Source organism: Chelmon rostratus, chromosome 18, assembly GCF_017976325.1.
Source record: "Chelmon rostratus isolate fCheRos1 chromosome 18, fCheRos1.pri, whole genome shotgun sequence".
NCBI classification, from domain to species: Eukaryota; Metazoa; Chordata; class Actinopteri; order Chaetodontiformes; family Chaetodontidae; genus Chelmon; species Chelmon rostratus.
Window position 1 is genome coordinate 8,081,409 of NC_055675.1, and position 23,886 is coordinate 8,105,294.

At 42.0% G+C, this 23,886-nt stretch overlaps 1 protein-coding gene across 1 annotated transcript; it reads right to left on the reverse strand.

Annotated features, from left to right (window-relative positions):
* Positions 1-1,206: 1,206 nt before the first annotated feature.
* fermt1 (FERM domain containing kindlin 1) lies at positions 1,207-10,437 on the reverse strand. The gene is made up of 16 exons (XM_041958252.1): positions 10,349-10,437; positions 8,578-8,732; positions 7,726-7,823; positions 6,962-7,097; positions 6,655-6,792; positions 5,320-5,503; positions 5,102-5,204; positions 4,898-5,005; positions 3,919-4,050; positions 3,677-3,726; positions 3,231-3,355; positions 2,754-2,860; positions 2,410-2,634; positions 2,173-2,297; positions 1,915-2,056; positions 1,207-1,793 (listed from the first exon to the last, which is right to left on the reverse strand). Exons 2-16 carry the CDS (start codon positions 8,726-8,728, stop codon positions 1,620-1,622), a joined length of 1,998 nt encoding a protein of 665 aa, XP_041814186.1. The 5' UTR covers positions 8,729-8,732; positions 10,349-10,437; the 3' UTR covers positions 1,207-1,619.
* Between the last annotated feature and the right edge of the window lie 13,449 nt (positions 10,438-23,886).

Below are 23,886 nucleotides of genomic sequence, written 5' to 3' on the forward strand. Positions count from 1 at the left end.
TCTAAATATCTGAGCATTTGGAAAATGGTTGCATTCATTCTGGCAAGATAAAATGTTCCGTCATGCTGATGTGATTTTCAAGTAAAAAATAATTCTTTTAAGATTGTATGACACATCCCTGAGCAGTAATTTGGATTAAAGATGTAAGTAAGCAAGCTGATACTGCTGTATTGCATTTCACCACAGTTAACAGGTTACACGGTGCAAACATGGCAGATGTGTGAGCCAGTCAACACCCATCCTGGGTGGGTGCATCTCATTTCCCACCATGGGGCCACAATCTGGTGTTTTATAACTGCTTTAAAACAGTGTGCCAACTCCACCTGCCCACCACTAGTGTACAGCAGTGTGTCAGCGAGGCAAGTGAAAGAGCCAAAGAGAGCAGCCTACACTGCACAAGAAATAACAGGATCTGTTCAGATTGAAATAAATGATGCTACCTGGGATTTTTTTTTATTATTTTCATTATTATCATAACAAAGTATAAAATAATATGCATAACAAAGCATACATACAAACCCCCCCAACCCTACACCCCACAGCTCTCCATCCATCACTCTCCATACACACTATCATATGCAGTGGACACAGATATTAAAAACAAGACAAAAATCAACAAACAAACTATCACAAAAAAAGAAGCTACAAAACAAATTCTGTACATATTGTTGTCCATGCATAGATTAATCCGAGAAGAAATCTTAAGTCACTAGCAAGTCTCAAGTAATATTCAAATGACCCAACTACAATCAGACAGTAGGTCATAGTGACTTCAGTCTAGACCTTTAAGTTCTATTGAACTCAACACAACTGTAGTATTTAGTTGCTGCATTTCTTCTAGTCTTGTCAGAATAGTGACTACTTCCTGATTGCAGTTCAGAAAAGAGCCATGAATTTAATTTTAACTATATTAAAATGGAATTTAGGGTTGTATGCTCCCAATATGGAACAGATGTCATTACATTACATTAACAAGACAATGGTTGAACAACAATGGAGGGTAAAAAAGCAGCCACTACAGCATCAGAATTGCAGCTGATCCGGAACAGGTTTCTCAGCACCAAGCTTGCAGTGTTTGTCATATTAACATGAACACCACAAATCTTATGCTATGTCTACCATCACTGTATGCAACAAAGCTCATTAGTCTATGAATTAGGAGGAATACTAAAGGTAAGGAAATGAAAAAGTGTGACACAAGTTGTGAAAGTAAAAAAAAAAAACCCTTTAATGATGTTTTTACAAATGTTTTTTTTGCTGGAAACGAGGGTATCTCTTCACATAAAAAAGCTTAATTCTTACAAATATTCTCAAGTTTTTAGAAAAAGACAGATCTTGATAACATACATCAACAGCATTGTTTTTCTAGTGCAGGATACATCGCTGTAACTGTTTACAGCAGCATATATAATGAAGAAAAATGATGCTATTGTTGTTCTGTGAATGAAAATGTGGACATTTCTCTAACTGTGATGCAGCATTACATTTTCTTTGGCAGCGATTTGCTCAGTGCTCAGGGTTACCACTGCTACAGTAGATGGATTCTATCCTTTCACATTGTCACATGCATGTAAATAAACGACAGACGTACGATAAGAAGCACACACTTTTATCTTTTCTCATTCTTGTCCTCCAGTCAGTTTATGGAAAAGGTCTTCGTCTAGTGTCTCATTCTGGTCTTTAGATCTCGTGGAGAGGAAGATGTAACCGCCAATGAACTCATGGACCACCTTGCAGTCACAGCTCAAACAGCAGAAGGCTATTGACACGTTCTGGTCGAACTCTATGGTCACCTGGAATTACATACAAAGGATGTCTTTGAAGTCATGCTGTCTCCGGGCAGTATACCAAAAAACTGCTTCTCTGAATGAAAAGACAGGTAAAGTCATAATATATGACACAACCATCCCTCACCTGTCTTATCTCCCAGTTGACGTTCCACTGCTTCATGTTGGCGAACCTCCATGTAGTGACAGGCAGGCCAGAGGACATGTCAATACGAATCAGGCGGTTGTATGAGATCCCAAGAATCTCATCCTTCTTACTGCCTTTGAATCTGAGACACAAAAAAAGGACAACCTCTCAAATTATCTATTATAAATGGCATTTAGATGATCAAATATGCCACCAGTTGCATGTGGGTTATACCTAATTATTGTATATGTACTGTACCTGACAATGTAGTAGTTGATTCCGAACTCTGGAAGTGACTGCCAGGCCTGGATAAAGCGCATCTTGGCCTCCATTAGGGACAGCCGTGCTATGTTCTGATGGGCCTCCAGGATACGTGCTGTTAGCTTGAAACAGTAACCAGAGGCAGATTTAGCAAACATACTGAGTGATAACAGTGATGTGACTCTGATGGCTGTTGGCAAAGTCAAGCACATTACACGCAGCCCAGAAACGGACCTGTTTGGTCTTGTGCTTCTTGGCGTAGCGTGGGGAAACAAAACATTCAGCATTCATCTCCATGGCGTCAAGGTCAGGAGCTGCTTGACCAGGAGGGGGCGCCAGGCTCTTCATCTGCAGAAAGGACTGGATGTTCTTCACTTCTGACTTGTAGGAGCTGTAGGCCATTGTCTTGCCCTTGGAGGCCAGGATACACGCAGCTTTCCACTTGGCGTACTGTGTTTCCTGCAGCAGAGGACAATTACAGGCAGTGATATTTAGAACATCAACCCCTCAGTTATGCACTCTTCGTGGATACCATAGGAAAACACTCATCAGCATGGGAATGAAGGCGTGGGCCTTACATTGTCACATCGGATGTACACCTCATTCATCCCATCAGCAACCGGGAGCAGGAGCTTGATGCCGAACTTCTTGTCTGTCACGTTGACATCAGGGACCACCTCACAGCCTGAAGAGGAAGAGATGGTAGTAAATTTAACCACAGAAGAAGAGCAGCAAGCTACAATAGTTCCGCAGTTACTGTCACGCCTTAACTTAGAATATTAATTTGGACTGCGGTAGTTGATAGTCACTAATTTTCCCATGACCAATAGCAACATTTAGCTTTATTCATTCTCTGTTTATGTGCATAACAGTGTATTTATTATTAAACAATGAGAATGTGTCCATTCTCTTTTTTCTAGCGGTTGTAGAGAACTGCTCATGCTCACAGGGATGCTCAAAGACATAATCACACATCACAGGAATGCTTTAATTGAGGGTTATTAATCCTCAACAAAATAGAACATATTGTTACAAGGGTTTTTGTAATCACAGACCTCGGAGGTGAAACTGCTCTATTGGTTCTCCAAACGAGGCCTCCTTGTTCTTGTAGTAGGATATGGTGGTGTCCTTGAATACAAACCAGTACTCTTTGTACGGCCGCAGTGTTAGTCTTTTGGGCCTGATTTAAGACACGAAAGAGAGCAAAAATCATTGTTTTTTCCAGCAATGCAGTTCACGACCTTATCTGAGTAAAAGACTAGACTTGACTCAGATTACCAAGAGGCCATTATAATAATACATTTGTACAGAGAACATTTTACCCATATTCCATAAAACATCTTAGGTCTACTCCAAAATTATCTTCCAAGCCATTAAATTAGGCTGATTAGCTGGACAGGCGAAGGCTTAAAGATCAACTTCAGGGATAAATATATGAGATGTGTGAGTTATAAATGATCCTCATGTGATCGGAATACAGGTTTAATAAAGGTGGGTTTACCTAAACAGTCGGAGGGAATCTGCCAGCTCTGGAATGTCTGTAATGTCTTCCTGGGGGTGGGACAAACAACTGTCAATTATCCTGTGTCTTCTCCTGACATCACCATGTTGAGACATGTAATCATCGGAGGCCTACCTATCACTCCTGCTTAAAAACAGGTGTTCTAGTGTAGCAGGCCTGAAAACCTTAAAATTATGGTTAATATCCACTCTACTGTAGGACTGTCTAAAAAATATGTTTACCAGAATTCTGTCTGTGTGTCCACCTTCAAGCGTCACCTCCAAGTTGGACAGGGCAGCCTCAACTTCGTCTATTTCCGGTTCCTTGGAGTGGTCCAGGGGTTCACTTGACATGGTCAGTTTACAAATGTGATACTGGGGGAGAAAAAAGGACGTTTTTACTCCGTAAGACGAAAACCCTCAACTGTCTTTCATTAGAGCAACAATCAAATATTTAGTTTTGAACAAGAACGAGTCATTGTGAAGTTCTCCGACATGACTTAAGAGGTTATGCAAGGCTGTTGTGAGTCAGAGGAAGGTTTGAGCACAGCCATGTGTGCCAGCCATTGCACCAATGTGTAGGTGAGATCTGAATCACTGTCCCAACAGTTGCAAAATAACAGCTGAATGGATCAGAGATGGACTGAAATTTAGACACAGAGAATGTCACGGCTAAAACTTTGCCACAGTTATCCTGGTAATCATTAGTCCCTTCGAGCAAATGTGTCCGATGGGGAGCTTTTCCCGCTACCCAAACTCACTTCCCATACATCGCTCTCTCTCTGCCTGTCCCTCCCATCCTCCCCTTGCAGTGGGATTTTCCTCGTGTCCTGACACGTCCTCGCGCTGGATTAAGACACCAAACCCCTTCTCCCGGATGGATAATACTCTCAGCTCCGAGGCACACATAAACTGTATTTAGGCCACATAACTCAGCCCTTGAACTGTGGTCCGTGAGTGCAAGCCAATTTAAATCAGGATCTTGATAACTTACCATGAGTGCCATAAGCTAGTTTAGTTCTAAAAGTCCATGCAAGTGCAAAGGATATAGTTTTCATCTCAAGTGTTTAATAGCTTTGAATGTATGATTTACAGATGACTTTTACCATGCTGATAATACATACTACATATACTACAACCAGTTACATTTATGATTGACTTTTGTTGAGTTATGATTTGGTGATACAGTGGCTTAGTGGTCAGCAGGAAATATATTGTTCACCTGTAATGAAGCAAACATCAGCATCTCCTCCTCAGTGCAGTCTATCTCCTCCAGCAGGATGGACCAGCGGGCTTGTTCATACAGCTGAGTTATTCTGACAGCATCATACTAAAACACAACGGCACACGTGCACTCAAATTATTTCAAGGGGTTTAAAGAAAAGTACATTTACAAGGGGCTTTCACTTTTTTTTGGATCTCTTACTTTAGGATTGAGGTCAAAGAAGACATTGTACTTGAAGCGCAGCAATAGCTTCTCTTCATCTTGGATGTCTTGCTCCATAAGAGAACGAGACGAGTCCAGCCACCTGTCAATCATAGCAACAACCTATTAGCTGAGCTGTGGATGGGAATATCATTCAAATTATGTAACACTGCTAATTAAATCATTGATACAACGTATATTTCTGTATTGTCATCTACCCAGCATTGTTTATTGCTTTGTCCACGAGCGAAAGCGGCTGGTACATCTTGGCCAGCTCAGCAGGCGGCAGGTTTGGCTGAGATTCGGCGAGAGGGTTTTCTCCAAACCACAGGCTCGTGGCGGACACCGGCATCCCGTTCTCTGGGTCGTAGGTGGCTGTCATGGTCTTACTGTACATTGGGCCTTGTGTGAAAAGATAAATGATTAGCATCAGGTTTGTCAAAAAGTGCTAGGATTGAGCATGCCTTCAGAGCAATCATGTATTTGAAGGATTTGTAAGGGGAACTGCTCTTCAAGTCAGATTGTATAGGAGGTGTGAAGGTCAAAACAAAACAAACAAAACAACAAAAATAAAATTAAAAATGGTTAAAATAAAAGTTTGACAGAAAGGTTTGGGCTCATAAAAACAAAATAATGCATGATGAAACTCAAAAGGTAATAACTGGGACGACATTAAAGGTGGTACAGATCAAAGGTCTTAATTAGAGTGACTTTTCGGTTCGTGTGGGATCTGAACCGTAGCATGGCGGCATACTGAACAATTCTTTCAGATCTCACTGATGAAAACTGTGGCACATCAGATCTCCGCAGCACTACATTGAGATATTTCTCATTTGTTCTCCTCCTCAAGCAGTACCTCATTGAAATGAAGACGCTATCCCTTCTAGGGCTGGACAATAATCTGAATGAATTGAATTCAAGACATTATGGAGTTTCTACTGGCCTATATTTAGTCAAAACTGGTTTTCAATCCACAAACTGATGGAATCCTATTTAATTAATACGAGGAAAAACTCCAACAAGTAGTGATGTTTAGCTTGAACTTCAACCATCCAGTCAGCCCACAGCCCAGTGTGGTCATAGTGTCATTAATTAGGAAAAGCAATAATCCAACATGAGTAGTGGAAAAGTAATGCACTTATGTATTAAAAAAGGGATATAAATACAGTATAAATACATTCATGATCATTATGAATTAATCCTTAAAGTTGAAATAAAACTGGACTTTTAAGTGCTATTGGACATTTCACCTTGTAATAAGCAAACTGATAGACTTTAGCAGGCACTCCAAACACAAAGCACCAATATTGCATGCAAGAAGTTTTAATTATTGTAGTGGCCAAGCTCATAGTACAGCCTTACACTATGACACAATAACAAAGGCCAAGGCATGTTTAATAATACTTCCTGACAGAATGTGAGTATTAGTATTAGTATTAGTGAGCCTGAATATTTTCAGGGATGCTGCAGATTGCCTCTGCGATGAGGTGCTTCTGTGCTGTGAAACGTTTGATTTTAGCCTTGTTAAGAAACAGCCCTGTGTTTCACAGTACCTGTGCCTCCTGGTCCCCCGCTAAGTAAATCAATGTCCCAGATGTCATCCTGTGCTGAGTTCTTATCTTTCTTCTTCTTCTTCTTGGAGGGATCATCTGGAGGCTTCAGCAGGGACAGTTCCTCTGATCTTCTGATGTCTGAGATGAAGCGAACGGGAGACGGTGTGAGGGATCAGGAAGAATATGGAAAGAAGGTGAGTTTTAATTTCGGATCAAGCGAGGGTGTTTCCGTCTAAGCCACATTAAATCATAACAAAGGCAGCAGGGACAAAGGGGCACTGCAGTCAGAAAAGACAGAGAAACTCACTGAGTATTCGACAGATCTCTGCCACCGCCTTGAAGACCACACTGGAGAAACTGACGGTCATTTTGATGGTTTTCATGTTGGGGAGCTGTAGCAACAGAGGTTTGTGCTGGGGTGTGTAGCGCAGGTCAGCATCAGCCTGTGTGAAACATTATATCTTCAATAATATGAACCACAAGTACTTTCTTTTCTTATTGTGCTTGTTTGGGGATTTTTACAACCTTAGCTGGGTTTAGGGGGGCTTCCCTGTCACTTCATGTTTGCTTTTTTCACATTTAGTATTATATAATACCATTATGTATGTGCACAAAGAGTCGAAAAGAGTAAGAGTGATGTTCACATGTGCAACATAGGTAATGGACACCAAAAAAAACAATAGCAAGCTGATTTTTGAGGAGGAACTTGGACAAATAAATGCACAACACTCAATGTGCACACATTTCATGATCTTTTTCAGCATGAATCTGGTCATTATTGCTTGTTATATTAACAGTAAATCAGTTAATTATAGACCCGACGAATGGTTGAGGCTGAGCTGACAAAATAAAACCACTGATGGCCATGCCTGCCTTAAGGGGTCACAAACGCAAACACACCCAAAATTCTTACAGCTTTGCTGGAGTATTTTATTGCGCCATGGACATTCAGTTTTGGTTTTGTAGAAATACCTTCCAAAGCAAAATTTGAATTGTTTTTGGAGTTAAAATTGTGAAATTGTATCAAAGATCAGCAAAAGTATAAAAATGGATTAAGTCACTGCATATTACCTGAATTCCACACTTGTCCAAAGTCCAGTGGGTCTTGAGCAGCCAGCATTTCCTCTGTTCCCACCACAGGGCATGGTCTGACCAATCCTGAGGAGCCTCTGCAGACAAACAGATTAAGTAAAACATAATACTACCATTATTACAACCATGTTACTGTCATGCCATGTCTTGAGGTGGAGCTCTGGCTAAAATATTTCAACATTTCAACAATATATCACCACATCTGCTACGAACACAAACACTTCCTCTGCCCACTGTTGTGTAGGTTGCTGGGCATGATTTAAGTGTGGTGTTATGAGTCTATCTGACATCACTTTTTTGGTGTTGGGCTGAACTCTGTCCGTTGATGACAAGCTACTTAGTCATCTATTATGTCTTATGCTCTTTAAACCACCTATCTGAAGTTGCCTTCATACTATAATAACTCTGTAAAGAGATACCAGATCAGATCTTGAACTTTGCCCCCTAGGGCTAGACAAGCCAATGCATTGTAACAAAACAATGGCACTGCAGTGCAGAAAGACGCAGGGCAAACAAAGGTGTGGCTTGACTCGGAGACCTGTTGTGGCAGCAGAAGGAGGTTAAGGCAGGGTGCTTAAAACAAAGTTGAATGGATGTGCGCTTTTTAAACAAACCGAATTTTTGCATTTTAAATGTAATCATTAAAAGTAATTAGAAGAGGAGAACATTTAGTACCTATGTGCAGAGGCAATTGACCACCATGCAGCACCCCTGGTTTTGGGGTTCAATGCCTTGCTCAGGGGTACCTAAATGAGATGCTACACACTGTACATGCGATATTACAATGACAAATCATGGTACAACAGTTTTCCACCAATCTGAGACACTTACTGATCTTCTCAACCAGCTTAAGCATGAGGCCTCCAATGTGTAAGTCTCCCTTCACCCTCAGTTTAAATTTCATGGACTCATCTCCATCTTTTTGATCCACCTGCACGGATAGCTCCCATGATGTTTCTCCATACTCTGCGGCTGTGATCATTGCCCTGTTATAAAAAGACAGAGGTGAGACTGTGCATAGATTATAGACAGGATGCTCCAAACATCAGAGGGGCAAAAACCTACCGCTATCTGTAATTAATGACATGGTGGGGGAATTCCACTAAAATATGATGATTCTTTTATTGCTTTCCTTTGTTTGGAAGATTAGGAAACATCTGGGATGAAAACATGAGTCAGTGGATTAAGTGTTTCCTAACATCCTGTGGGAACATCCAAATGAACTTGGCTATCAGGCTATCAGATATCAACTAACACGCAGACTGGCAGATGTACTGGCTGGTGCCAGCAGGTAAATGAGATGAAACTGCAGATATAATGCGGCTTTACGGCCCTGCACAGAAAGGCACAGACATGCCTACAGTACAGCCTTACACTATAACGTGGTGGAGGATTGGACATTAATAATGATAAAGGTTGATTGGATGAAAGACATCCGGCAGGTAAGAAAAGGGGAGACGAGCGGAGGAGGAGCAGGGAGGGTACAGCTGTGGAATGTGTGACGAGCAGAGACACGAATGTGGTGCAGGAGAGACCATGCAAAACAACAATCTCTACACACTGCACCAGTCTCCCTTCATTTCATATCCGAACTCTGAAAATGTGATGAACAAAGAGATGCAAACACACACACACACACACAAACACACACTTGTCTAGACTGGGGCTATCAATAGAGATACCTGTTTCGTTTGTCCTGGGTAGCCCAGTGGAAATGTATACCATGCGAAACTGTGTTGCCGCAAGGCTAGTTTTAATGAACACGTTCTTCTTTCTTTGTGCTGCTCCCTCCCTATGCAGCTGTAGGGTACAGTAAAAACTTTGAGCTTGCATTTCTGCTGAGGGAAGGCTTGTTGAAATGTGTTGGAGAGAGAGATGAATTGATACATAACAATGGCTGCAAAAAGGGCCAAAAAGTGATGGAAGGAGCAGTGTTGTTATTCAAATCAAAATGCAAACAACAGAAAATAAAATGTATTTTTGATACAAAATATGCAATGCTCTTATATTCCATCTTAATTTCCAACCAAACTGCATTGAAAGAGTGGACTAATTTTGGACCAACTGGACAAATGCAGGACTGGAGAGGGATAACCACACTCCATGAAAAATACACCTCTTCTTTACAACTACACACAGACCATACTACAAAAGACAATATCCAAAAGCACTATGCATCTCTTATTGTCAGAATCATTCGTAACAAGTCAAATGGTCTGAAATAAAAAACACAAAAAATGCCAGTGAACCCTGGGGCAACGATTATCAAGTATCAGGCCTGTCCTTGGAGCCATAAACAACACTACTGTTAAACTTTAGTACTCACAGAACACAGTACAGTGTCCAGCCCAGCCTTAGTATAGCAATAATAGCACTATCAAGTTATACAAATTAATTCACTAATAACTCATTCTGTGTAGGCCTACCACAGTCACGTAACAAATCCCAACAGGACCACTCTCACTCATATGATGTGATTTTTTTCGTCATGGACATGAGAAGTCTGTTTCATTCAAACCCAGCTGGCGAATGACCCAGAAAACTAACGGTAACGTTTCCTGCCGCGCTAACGGGGAAGTAAAGAATGTGAAACCACCCTTACCTTGGTTCAAAGTTTTCTGTCGGTGAGCTATTCCTAGAAATTCCTTGTGAAGTGGAGTGGACCGGGAATGAGGCTCCTCCGGGAGAAAACACGCCCAGTTCAGACAGGTAGAGAGGAGGTGGGACCTGCCGGAAGTCGACAAGTATGCTACGTTATGCTAATTTAGCTAGCATTACGAAGGGAAGATAAGTTTTCTCATAACCTGGTGGTCACATGATTCCTAATGTTTGGGAATTCATTAAGTTATCCAACTTTTGCTGAGCTAGTAGGTTGTAACGTTAGTGAAATTTATTTAAATGAGATGTGACACAGAGCTAGTCCATAGTAGCCTCATGAGTACCTGACATGAACGTACTCACAATACGTAGTTTATGCTAATACTCTTCTGTTGCAGTGTGGTTAACAGTTAACGTTAAGTTAACTTGAAGACAACATAGCAGTAAGCTAATGTAACTTGGAGAGCAGTAATAACCATTTAGCATAGCAGAAACAAAATACTCTGCATAAATGTGCTTTCAGTGTAAGTTAGGATTTTAAATGAACCAATTTTAAAACAAATTGACCAAAAGGAAACGGCAGTTAGCCAAAGTTACAGTTTTTGTTCACATGCAGGTAGCTAAGTCTTCGCTAAAATAAATTCTAAATAACTGTTATTGACAAAAGAATATGATCTGACAACACCAAAAATTATTAGCTCTGTCCGATAATATAATAATAATAAGTAATAAAGTGTAATGATACTTTTATTTAGTTAAGTCTTTCACTGCCTGGATGGGACTGGCTAACCACTGATTAATAGACTGACAGAAATGTGAGCAAGCATGCAGATTAAACTGTAAAGTCACTCGAAGTTGTACTCGTTAAAGGGCAATCCACCCATTTAAAACATAAAGCTTGCTTTACCAGCCACTGGGAGTACTACTCAGTCATTGGAAATGTAGTTCTGGTTACACAAGGTTGATCTCTATGTCGAAATCTTCAGTTGCAGGCTTTTCAGTAGGTTTTTAAATGACTGAGTTTGGATACTTTCAGAGGAGTTACAGTTACTGTGAAAAATAATGTATTGGGATTGTTACTCCAGTTTAAGTGGATTTAAAGAGACAGGCCCACTCCATGATGAATAATACCTTACCTCAGATGAAACAGCCCACCTTCCTTAATGCCCACATCCTGCACAATGAGTAAATCAAGATGAATCACTTGAGCTTGTCTTTTTTCACATAATGATATTGCCAGCTTATGAAACTACAATAACACATCAATAAAGTTGATGGCTAGCATTTTTATCATTTGTACAGATGGTGTTCCACTGAACAACCAGCCAGCCACACTGAATTAGAGCCAGTTTTGTAGTATTTAATATGTAGGTGTGTTTCTTCAGCAGTTTGTGCATGACGTGGACTCTTCTGTTGGCGCCACTTGGTCATCAGGTGTCCATGTGTGAAGCCTGCCACCCACTGGTTTCTAATGGTAAGATCTTACAGTGTCTTTGTGCCTTGGCTGGTTACTATGACAAGATAGGATTGTCAGCCTCATGTATTCAAATTTTATCCAATACCTAAATTACATCAATTGGTTTGCTTTGCATGATATAATTTTCCTATGCTGCCTCCACCAGATGTGCATTTGACCACACTCAATTTAATCTACAAATTGTAGAAAGAGGAAAAATGCTCCTTTAAATGACTGTGACATTATGGCTTCCCTTTCTTACTCAAACAGTTGAAAAGACTGTTATTTAAGTCTTGGTAAATGAATTTTTTACTTCACTAGCCATTTTAATGCTGATTTAATGGGTAATAAGCTATTAGTTATGGGTCAAACTGTAACTGAAAATGATCTCTAGCTTCACAGTAATATTCATCAATAATGCATGCTTTGATCTTTTTGTATTTAAGAAATCCTTTGGCATGATTGCATTAATCTGCAGAGACACTAATAAACAATTTAAAAAATGTATTTTTCTGTTAAATCAACCAACTGATGTATAAAGGAAATCCTAGGACTGTTGGTGGACATATTACTCTAATAAGGGTCTATTGCTGCCACATAGTGGCGCCATTAGACCATACTGGAGTTGGAGGATAGAAAGATCCTAAGATTGTGATCCAGTTTTGAGAGAACCGTGCTTCATGTCTTTGGGTCACTGTTTGCTGAAACTCTGTAGTTCTTTAAATGTGCGGTTAATGCCATGCACTGAACCATTAAGGTGCTGAAATTCAAAACATCTTTATCATCCTCTTCATCACATAACATTTTTCTCGGTGGAAGAAAGGAGGAGCTGGCGGTTTTCAGTCAAGTTATTGCAACAGGAAAATGAAAGACAGTATTTTTGAGTCACTTTCAGTTAGTGTCATATCACTAGCTGCCCGGTTTGTGGTTATGAAACCAAAAAAACTACCACAGACCATCTCAGGGGACGTGTGGAGTGGTGTCTCCTTTTTTGATCGGGTGATGTCATACTTTATTGATTAAGTGGGGAACTTGTTTCTTTATTTATCCCATCCAGGGAGAACAGATGCCAGAGTCAGCTGCAGAAGAACAGCCCTAGAATTTGTCAGGACACTCCAGCATGGTGGGTGCTCACTAACTCAAGGGCGTAAAACTGGGCGCTCCGGTTGAAGGACAGTTTCTTTGACCACTTGATCATTTTGACCACACCCTGCAGATTAAGTGTAGCAAACATGCCTGCGAGCCTGTCTAAGCCCTCTGTTCCAGCTGAGTTTTCAGTGCTGGCACATGATGTCGTCTTGAGTCCTTGTGTAAGAGAGGAAATGTAAATTCCATGACAAAAACAAACAAGTAAACCCTGGGCCTCATAAACTGTGTCACTGGTGGACAGACACATGGAAAATAACATCATTTGGACCTGTCAGGCCTGGATGGAGTACAGTCAAAGTAACACCATGTCCATGTCATCGTGACACCTGTGGTTCTAATGGCAACATAGTACACACAGTCCAAGCTAAAGGCAAGGACAAATATCAGCTTAGCTTTACTACATTGCCTGGGAGAATGATAAACTGTAGTCTTTAGAGTGATGAGGAGAGAGAGAAGGAAAAGTTTTGGACTGTGGTTTTAGACACAATAAATTACATCTACTGCCTGAAGCGGGTCTGAACCTACTTGGAAGCGAGTGGGAAACAACATCTGTAGAAGCCTTCGCCGGCTTTCTGTATTTATGGAAAGAGAAACCTCCTGGTGACCTGGGAACACGCTTACCCAATTAGCAGCCTCGCCGACGGATCAAATGGAAGTGAAAACATTCACTGCCGTGACGGAGACGCATCACAATGCCCCATTCATGCTGCCGAGCCCCATGCTTTTGAGGGGGGGGGGGGGGGTCTTCGAGGGATGTAGTCAGGAGGTTGGATAGGCGAGTAGGAGTAATGAATGCAACAAGAAACTAACTTACCTCACCACCATATTTGACGTGTCGATGGAGTCCTCATTCATGACTTAATACAGGTTCGGAGGTAAACACTATTCAAAGGTGTTGTTTTCATAAGGTTACCGACCACTGCTCACCTCGGCGTTCCACATCCCCTTCACCTCATCCCCTACATCCCCTCGGATGCTCCCACCTCTACAACCCAACAAAACCTCGGGTCTTATCCTGTGGGAGTTGGACTGAGGGGGTCAGGAGGCCTGAGAAACAGCACTGGAAGAGAGGCTCTTGACAGCACAGGGCTCTTGGGAACAAAACGTACGCTGCCTTATGGCCTGCAAAGTGTTGCAGCTCTGATTCATTTTCGCTCTTCGAGGCTGTCAAAAGCATGTCTTTGTTCTGTTTCTTACTTTCCTTTTTAGGGGGAAATGAGTTATTCTTATGCCACTGACCTCCATAGCTACTATGAAATTCCTTACTAGTTCCTGTTTAAGTAGAAAAATAAATCTCAAGAAAGGACAGCCTGCACCTGGCAGGTTATTTGTTTTACAAATGTCAGCATAATGTTAAATTCTGTCATGATAAGTGTCAAGCAACCCAGGTGTGATGGTCAAGAGAGGATCTATGACGTAGAGCTGAGTGATTGACTAAATTCGGACTCTATGTGTTGATGAAAGTGACTGTATTACCCTAAATATTACCAACCTCTCCTCAGATAGAGTTTGTAATCCTTGCACTGCAGCGAAGGCTCAGTATAAAGCCTCGTTTATTTCTAAAATTAATTGTTTATTTATATGGGTGGAGCCATTGGTGCTTCAGTAAATGGCGTCTTACGTCCTTGGTTGTGGATGTTTCCATCGAAGCTTATAAAAATGTTACCAAGCCAGGGCCAATGCTATAAAAATTCTGAATACAAAAAAGAAAGTTAAAAAGAATGAAAAAGAAGTTAAAAGATGCAGAAAGTTCATGCATTTTCAATTCCATTTGAACTTTCCACACGACACAGCCAAGACTGATATTTCCTTTTTCTGTTCACCTCTCCTTGCATGGAAACATCTGATAGAAATAAAACTTTTCATGGTGTCAGGTCAGATAGCCATAAATACAGGTTGTCAGCGCAGTGTGACCCTCACATCTAGAGGAGAGGCTGTTCTGAACCGTGGTTTGGAACAGGATATCACATGTTTAAATATTGCACTTCTTTCTGAAAAGTGGCTACTGTAAAACAACTTCCATTACAGAGTATCGCTTTACTTGTCACCGGCAGTATTTCATCCCTTTGCTGCCCAGAAACATAAAAGATATAGATGAACACACCCATAGGGATAGATGGTGATCATTCACCTCAGGCAGATACACTGCTAGTCCAAAATTGAAAGGGAAAAAGATAGATGGCCTTTTTCAGATATTAAACCTGATGAGTTCACTGTCCTTTTTGCTGGCAGAAGTTACGATGAAATGGTGTGGCTCAAATCAAACTGTCTCTATCCATCCTTATCAGTTTCAGCAGGTGTGCATGAAAGCTTGAAGCAGCTGACATTTTTGTTCCTGTGTGAATATCGAAAGTGTTGAATAAAGCCATATGCAATGCTGTGACTTTTATTAGGTTTGTCAGAGCACACGGAGACACAGTGGGAGCACTGCCCATATTCTGTTAAAGCTACAACACCTTTTCTTGCAGGTCTTGTATGCAGAGGAAGTTGGGTCTGGATCTTGCCACATGTGCACGGAAGCATTTAGACGCCATCCAGCCACGTCCTGTGCTACAGAGCGACATGGAAGAAACAGCCCTTGACACTGGCCTTGAAGTTGCCGTGACTGATCTCACAGGTACAGTGTAAGAGGAAGCGGGGCGTTGTGTTCCTTTCCTCCCCACATCAATTTGCCAACTGGTTGTGAATGGGTGCCATTTTGAAACATGCAAATGTGGGTAGCCTCTGCCTGTATCAGCTGATGCAGGTCAGTGTTGTTTTTGGCCGGGCCTTAAAGGCCTGAGGGGAGAAAGACGTACTGAGAGTTAGAAAAGGTCGCATAAACTCTAGTGGGATTACTTTACCAACACTTTCCATGGCTGAGATCCTGTGAATGGATCCATTGTGGGGTTGGTCTCTACTCGCGGAAAGCAAACCCTGTCAGGATCCAGTTCATTAGCACCTAGTTTACTGTTTGAAGTTAGTTATTTATCCGGTGTCTAAAGGGGAACCCCGTTCAGACATATGAAGTGTGTGTGTATGTGTGTGCAAGCGCGTGTATCCCTGCGCGGGCATGCGATGTGTACTTGTACAAACGTACAGTACTCATAGGATCTACAGGGGGTTTCCAGAGCAAATTGCTCAAGAGCAAATAAAACTTTCCATGGCGCAATAAAATGTATGGAGAACGAACAGGAGGGACATTGGTGCAGCTCTGAAGGTGGGAAACAACCTTGAGAATTTGTTGAAAAAATATATACATAAGGGTTTGATATATATATGTTCTGACAGCAACTGACCTTGACTCTGTAAATAAAAAAATAGTATCACAAGCATAGGAAGTCAGAAATGTTAAACAAAGTATGTTTATATTATATTGTTATATTTTTCAGGAGGTGCGCTTCCTGAAAAATGAACAACCATTATATAATTTTAACCATTGAATATGAGGTGATATTGGTGTTACTAAATAGTGCTTGAAACACTTTGGAATAACCCCGAAGCAGCAGTAGTCCGTCCTCCTCTGAGTTTTTCTACTGTATTTCAAACTATCAAGTTTGCCTGTGTGTGTTTTCTTTTTTCTTTTGTGATCTGTTTGTTCTTTGGAAGACGTCCCTGAGCCTCTGGTCAGACAAAAGTGCCGCGTTGAGCAAAACCTCCACTCTACTTTTATGGTCTGTGTGGGCCGTCCTATTTGTACATGCTTAGAGCAAATTAGACCAGCAGCTGCGCATGGCCGTCCCATTCCATGTTGGCTTTTCATGATAAAAATATGCTTCGGTAAACCTCGCAGCTAGGATCCAGAAATACGCGGCCCGTTTCTTCTGGCACTGACACCTCTCCCTGTTTACAATCAGCACTTCCCTTTTCCGGCATAAAAAGAGAAAGACATAAAGAGAAAGAGAGACAGAATAGAGGGGTGGGAGTAAATGAGAGAGGTGGAGAGAGAGAAGGGGGAGGGGGTGCAGAAAGAAACAGAGAGACCACCTCTGCAGATGTTTTCCACATGTAGAAGGAAAACAAGCTGCAGCAAGATGAGTATGAGGAGAGGGAAGAGAGAAGGCTGCACCTGTTGTGGGGTGATGATCTGGCCACGGGTGACATCAGTCTTCGTAACGTGTCATGCTGCTTGAGTCATTAACCGACTCTGAGCCAGTGAAGGCTCTTTGTACTCATTTCAGAATAATATGCTCTTAGTTCACTTTGATGTAGTCTGGAAATTTCAAGAAAAGACTATGTACAGTATGTTTTTATGTAGAGGGATACAAGTGTTCAAGGAGGATAGACTGTAAACAACATTGTAAGATGCACAGAAACTGGCTTTGACGGTTTGATTCTGTAAATTCTTTTATGAAGTTTTTTGACATGATTAGACTGAAACATTTCAAAATGGTTATTTAAAGGAAAACAACCGTTTAATAGGAAAATAGAAAACCTAAATGTACAAGGAGTTCAAAAAGAAACTTTTAAAATCTGAATTAGTGTAAAGTCTTTCTTCCCTGCGTCTTGAACTAAATTGAACTGAGATCACTTTTGTGTATCTGGACTTGACACATACTGAAATGAGGTGTACTGTACTTTTTAATATTAAAATTGAAATCACACACCTGCCTGATTTCCACTGATCAGTCAAGTCTCCCTTTATGTCTTGAGACATTTGGGAAAAGTGGTAGGTAAATATAATTTCTGACAGTGTGACAGGAATAAGGAATAGTCCCCGCTCAGAATTGAGTTCTTAGGCTAATCATCCATGATTACAGCCTTGGAAGCCAAAACACACTCAATGTGAAAGAGGTTGTTTTCATCTGCATGCTGCAGCAGCATGGCTGGCTGACAGAGTTACCTATTCTCCCGAGGGCTCTCACTCTCCTTCTGCCTCTATTGGACTGGCCTGCAGCAGGTCTTGTAGCCCCTGGGGACTGTCCTGGGAGACCTGGACAACATTGGCAGCAGGCGGCTTAGCGGTGTCATTTCGCCGGGGTAAGCTATGGACAAAAGCATCTCTTGTTGTCGCAAGCTGTATGCGGTACTGCTTTCCCAGCCCTGTGGAAAGGAAAGGACAGCCAATGACCAATGCCAAACAAACCTGCTCCAGCTCACCTGTGCAGTGAATGTGGAACCGAGTGACCCAGATCTGGATGGAAACCATTGCAAATATTTCCCAGCAAGGTCTGTGGAAGAACCATTTAGCAGGGGCCTCTCAGCAGGGAATTTAACTAACTGTAAATGACTCTGACTCCCTCCAGTTTGTGTCATCTGTTCCTAAGAAGTAGTAAACAGTCGGTTTACCATCAAACCATCAGCACACAGCTCAGTGCGATGCAAGGTGTGGACTGAAGTGTAATAAAACTTCAATGCCTACGACGATTGTGTGTTTATCTCACCACTCGCTGAAGAATTTATTGCACAACAGAGTAAATAATGAGAATGACATAGTGATTAGAAGCAGAGTTGTTGTTGATGAGCAGTGAATCTGTTTATTGCCTTGTCTGTGCAGTGCTGCTGGCAAGGCAAACCTCTTTTGCCCTAACTGCAGCTCAGTTTAGAAGCGTAAGCCATGCTGCAAATATTTGGCTTGGCCACAGAAATTGAATTATATTGGCACAGAAAGCCCAGAAATAAAAAACAGCAACCTTGGGAACAATTATGCAAAGTGAAACGTGGTTAAACCGAGTGCTACTGGTTTTCCTTTCCATCCAAGAGGGGGAAAAAAGAAAAAGTCTGCTGTTTCAAAGTTTATCTCCTTTAATAAATATGTTGAAGCATTTATCCTGGCCATGGAAGTTGTAGCTATAGCTCATTTTTGTCGTGTTGTATAGCGTCTTGATTTTGCACGCAGCCTCATCTTCTGGGGAATTCATTCATGTGAACCCAAAGCTGTGGTGACTTGATGGTCCATTTCAACCACAGATAAAACCCAATAACAAATAGCATTTAATAAATGTTTCGTCTGTCTCCTCAGGACATGTTATGTTCTCACAGTACAATAAATATAGTTTGAGATAAACAACAATTAGGTCTGCTTCTGCAATCAAATAAATAGAGGATGATTTATGCATCTGTTTCAGTATTCATTTCTTTCTCTAGTCAAATTTATTATGGAACAATAAAGAGAGAGAAGCAGTATGATGGCGGATATGGAATTGGTTCATCACAGTGCTGTATATTCACTTAGCAGGTAATGGAATCATTTGTTTTTGCTGTACATTACTGAAATGTAGGGTGTGGCAACTCTGACATAGCTGTGTAATGTTTTACACTGACAGTGCTTAGATGACAGTGTTCAAGATTGATTCAAGCGTCACCACCTCAAACAGCCAACTGGCAAACACATCTCTTCCTCTTTATTTGGAGAACCTCTGGACAGGATGCACAGACTGAGTTGGCAAAATAAACTGCAATAGAAGCCAGGACACACATCCATACAAATCAAACAGTGACTGTAATAGTCTACTGATACTGCATGAAAAAAATACTCTAAACTCACTGTAGAGTAGCTATGCTATTATAGACCGCATGTCACTGTGACAGAAAACCCAAATATCGTGAGTTGCTACAAGAATATTTTTGAATAAAATAACAATCTGTTGAATCTCCAGACCCTGAAAGATAAATTCCAAGTCCTTATAGGGATTTTAGGAATATTATTCAGCGCTTGTTAACATTGTTGCTGCTGTATATACCAAGAACCTCTGTAAACTTTGTTTGAGCCTTCCAATGCCAGCGATAAGGCAAAAAAGAAACTGGAGAGCAGGGTTTTCTTTTTCAATTTTGTCTAATGATGAATGACACAAAATGGAAACATTAAGAGTTATATATTTTTGGAAGTCTTATACCTTACCTGCTAAGAATAATCCCAAGGACCGCTACAGCATTGTTTTTCATTTGGATCACATTATGAATCCTTGAGCTTGTCTACCCCTGCCAACCTAAAAAAAAACGAGTTATTGGTTTTTGTGATGATGGCCTCATCAGTGGGGCATTGAATGGGTCTTCTCTCATTAGCCATTGAAGCCCCACCTGCAGAAAACAGGAAACACAACCACCATTGCTTTCATTGACACAAACACTAATGGGGCTAGCCAGCTAACTAGCTAGCCATCATGCAGACCTTTAAGCCAGCTTTGTTTGCTCACAGCTGAGGCTCAAAAGAAAGGCAGGACCAGTGCAGAAAAGGGCCAGCTTTGACAATTTTCACACAAAGGGAGCACTGTTGGCTAACAGTGAGCGGCCTGTTTCTGGGAGGTTTGCACTGTTCCTGGGGCCCATTTCATGGAACAGTTAGCAAGGCCAAAGGCAACCCATCGACTGGGGTGATAGTTAAGGCCTTCGGGGCCAAACCTAGGTCTGGCCCTCTATCTCTCCCCTCTATCCCCCACCCAGTTCAGAGGCTTTCACAAAGCCGACTGGGGACGCTGGGTGCTGCAGGTGTCCTCTCATAAAGACCGACATCACATGGGCCGGTGGACTGACCGACTGAGTTGGCATATTTTTATGTTTTGTTTTGTTTTTTTCTTCTCACAGGTGTTGGTAAAATAAAGACAATAATGAAGGGCCATCTACTCAGTGTAAGACGGGTTGAATTGTTGATTTATTAGTTGTAATAATGATTTTTGTATTTTCATACTCTCAGTATGTGTAAACAATCAGTCAGTACCTTTTCAGTCAGTCAGTTTAATGCTCTTGATGGTTTATGGTACCATTATATGTCAGTGATCTCTGTGTGGATTTAATAAGAATGTGGTCGGCTTAAGTGGTCTTGAGTGTCAAGGAAGGTGTGGTTGACTTATTCAGGATAAAGCAAAACAGTCCAGGCAATTATTAATGGAGAGATTAACATTTAAAAAATAACCCAGACCTCAGTTTAAGCTGCTGGTACAATCCATCACTCTGAACTGGGCTCAGGCCAGATCATTAATTTCTTTATACCTCCCATCTATGGTGTCAGTGTTTGAGAGGATACTTCCTCCAGCTGCAACTGCAATTGCTACAGCTATCAAAATGAACAGTCTCTGCCTTCGTTTGATTTAGCCTTAATGGGACGGAGAGCCCAGAAATACGGCTTGCGTGGTGAGAAGGGGAAAGAGGAAGAAAGCATGCGAGTAAAGACGAGAAAAAGAGAGAGAGAGATTAATATCCAGGCTTCTCTCCTCCTGACCACAGAGTGGGCATAAAGAGCCCGGCGCCTCATTGATGTCAACCCGAGCTGTGCCTGTCCTGTAGTTTTCAGTTTGGTTTGGACAGAACAGGCGGCCTGGCCTACAGGGGTTGGGAGGACAGGGCCCAGGGTTTCCCACATCACTCAAGGGCCTCTGATAGGCGGTCACACAGGCCGGTAATGACAGGGGGAGAGATTTAGTATTAAAGTCTCCTCTGCTGCCTCCTCTGCTCCTGTCTGACGTCAGGCTGTTAAATACGGGGATGAGAGCATGGCACGGCCTATGGGGAAGGGAGTTAGACCTGTCTTAAGTATACGGCTTTGTGTGAGAGAAGCCTGGCTGGATTCCCTCAGAGTGTTGCTAAGGACACAAGCTGTACACAGCACGGGGGGAATTTGGGATCACAGTCAATCATTAAAGGGATTTGCATCTGCCATAAATATGAATTCAGTCAAGGTAAATGGTGATAAGATTGAAGGAGGAGGGAGTTCCATATACTAACATAGTGACTCATTCTAAGTGGTTTGTAATTCATTGGGTGGACTCTGGGTTAGCAATACAATAATGCTTGCCAAGACTACCAGTAAAGTTATTCTTCGTAGTCTTTAGTTGTTCGGAAGTCCTGGCTTGCCATCTTTTCAGTTTTTTAACCACTATCCCACATACAATGCTGAGGGTTTTTCCCTGGTTATTTGTAGAGCATTATAACATTTGAGTTCATGACTAATGAACTTGGAAAGCCAACTAGATGGCAGGAGACTGGCTTGAAAATGTCATATACTCACAAGTAAAAGACCTCATTGTCTCTGCCAGTTTGCAACTCAACCGCACAACCAATACCCAAAGCAGTGCAGCAACATTAAAGCAGCCGATTGCTGCACCTGCATCCACAGATCATCACACCATTGTGGCATTTAAAGAAAAGGCCTCAGTCAAACACGCCCCCTGACCTTCTCCAGCTAACATAAACTAATTAGGCTGGCTCTGAAAGGAATGGCTCGCCATTGGATTAATCAGCCTCCACAGATCTGGACCATGCAATTCTGCTCCGGCCAGCTCTCCCCACTAGAACCTCATTATCTCACGTTTTCAAAGGAGCGCCATGGCAAATAGCAGAAGGGGCTGAAGGGATAGAGAAATGGAGGAGGTGGTGGTGCAGGAAGGGGCTTCCCCAGTTCCTCTCCTCTCACATCGGACTCAGAAAGGAAATGTCAAGCGTGAAGCTCCGAGAGTGGTCAGTACTGCTCAGTCCAGCAGGCAGCACAGAGGGGGCCTTTGTCCACCATCACTTAGCGCCAATTACAGCCCGTCAAAATAGTTTTTCTGCTGTGGGGCGACGTGTTAATGGGCCCGGAGTTGGGTGTGAGGAGCGACCTTGTCCACACACACCAACCAGGGGTTAGGGGTTAATAGGGCCCCTCTGATGTGGCGGATGAGATTTCGGCAACCTTTAGCTGGCTGGGGAATGCCAGGACAAAGCCTGTAGAATGTGATACAATTAGGCGGACAGCTAGCCATCCTGAATGGAGTTGTACCGTAGAAGTGGGTTGGCTGCATTAGCTAGGAGCAGATGGGCAGCCGGATGCTGGCCAAACAGGTGCCATGGAAGGTCAAAACCCCTCCCCAAATGTGACAGGACCCAGGTGAGGACACGAACACCAGCCAAACACAGGGCTTTATTTGGCGTGAGCAGCAATTAAAAATCCTGTTGAACAAATGACTCTTTTGGACACAAAGAAGGTCCCGTTGTACTTGTGAAAAGGTCATAGACCATCCAGTCTTATGTAGCATTTCCCATCCCAATCCTGAACCCATGGAGCTGAAGCTTGGCTTAAACAGAGGACTGGGCCAGCAAGCCTGCAGACTGCCCTCATCCAAACTTGGAAGCTGTTTACTCTCCCATATGAGAAAGTGATCTTGGAAAGATTGGAGTCTGACCTATACTGTGTTTCCTGAGTAATCAGTGATTATCTGATGCAAGATGAAAAAAAGTCCTGGCAAAATTAAATGTTCATAACATTGAATTGTGCTACGTGTGCCTGGTCTGGGCATGTGAGCACAAAGCCAGGCCTCCGTTTACACCATAAGTGTGGGAACAGAACCAATGCCAAACTACCCATGGGCCCACAACACTGCCAGGGAGAGCTAGAGATTTTTGAAAAAAATATCCTACACCACACTGAGCAAATCCAACCACATGCAAGCCTGTGGGAACTAGCGGATGACATCTATCCGCATATAAATACTCTCAAAATACTTTCTGGACTTATTGGTGCACAGATTGTTCCCCCCACCCAATCCTTTTGGAAATGGTAGTGGTGATCTGGCCCCCAGCTTCATCTACTTAATGTTGAAATAAAGGAGGTGATTGAACTCAGCCTCCAATTGGATTTGTTTAATCTGCATCAAGTTTGAACATCCTGTGTAAACACAAGCGTGTGCAGATGCCGGAAACGCCACGGCTGGAAACGTAAATGCCGTGGTTGACTTTGGCAGAGAATCAGAAGAGCAGAAGGGGGAATGAGGTCTGAACAGAGGCTAGAGGCTAAAGAACTGCCATTGTTACTCGAGGGTCAAAGGGTACTTCTTCATTGTACAAGTGAGTGCATTTAAATGGTATAGATTGATTATGGGTAATGCAGTGAAAAGGGTTTAAAGAATTTCTACCATTTTGATAATTTACAGATAACCAACACCTCACAGAGTACAGATCCCCTCGGATTAGATTAATATTGTCATCACATAAAATATGTCCACAGTGCTAGCAAGTCTTATTAGACCCTGGGAACAGAATCTGCA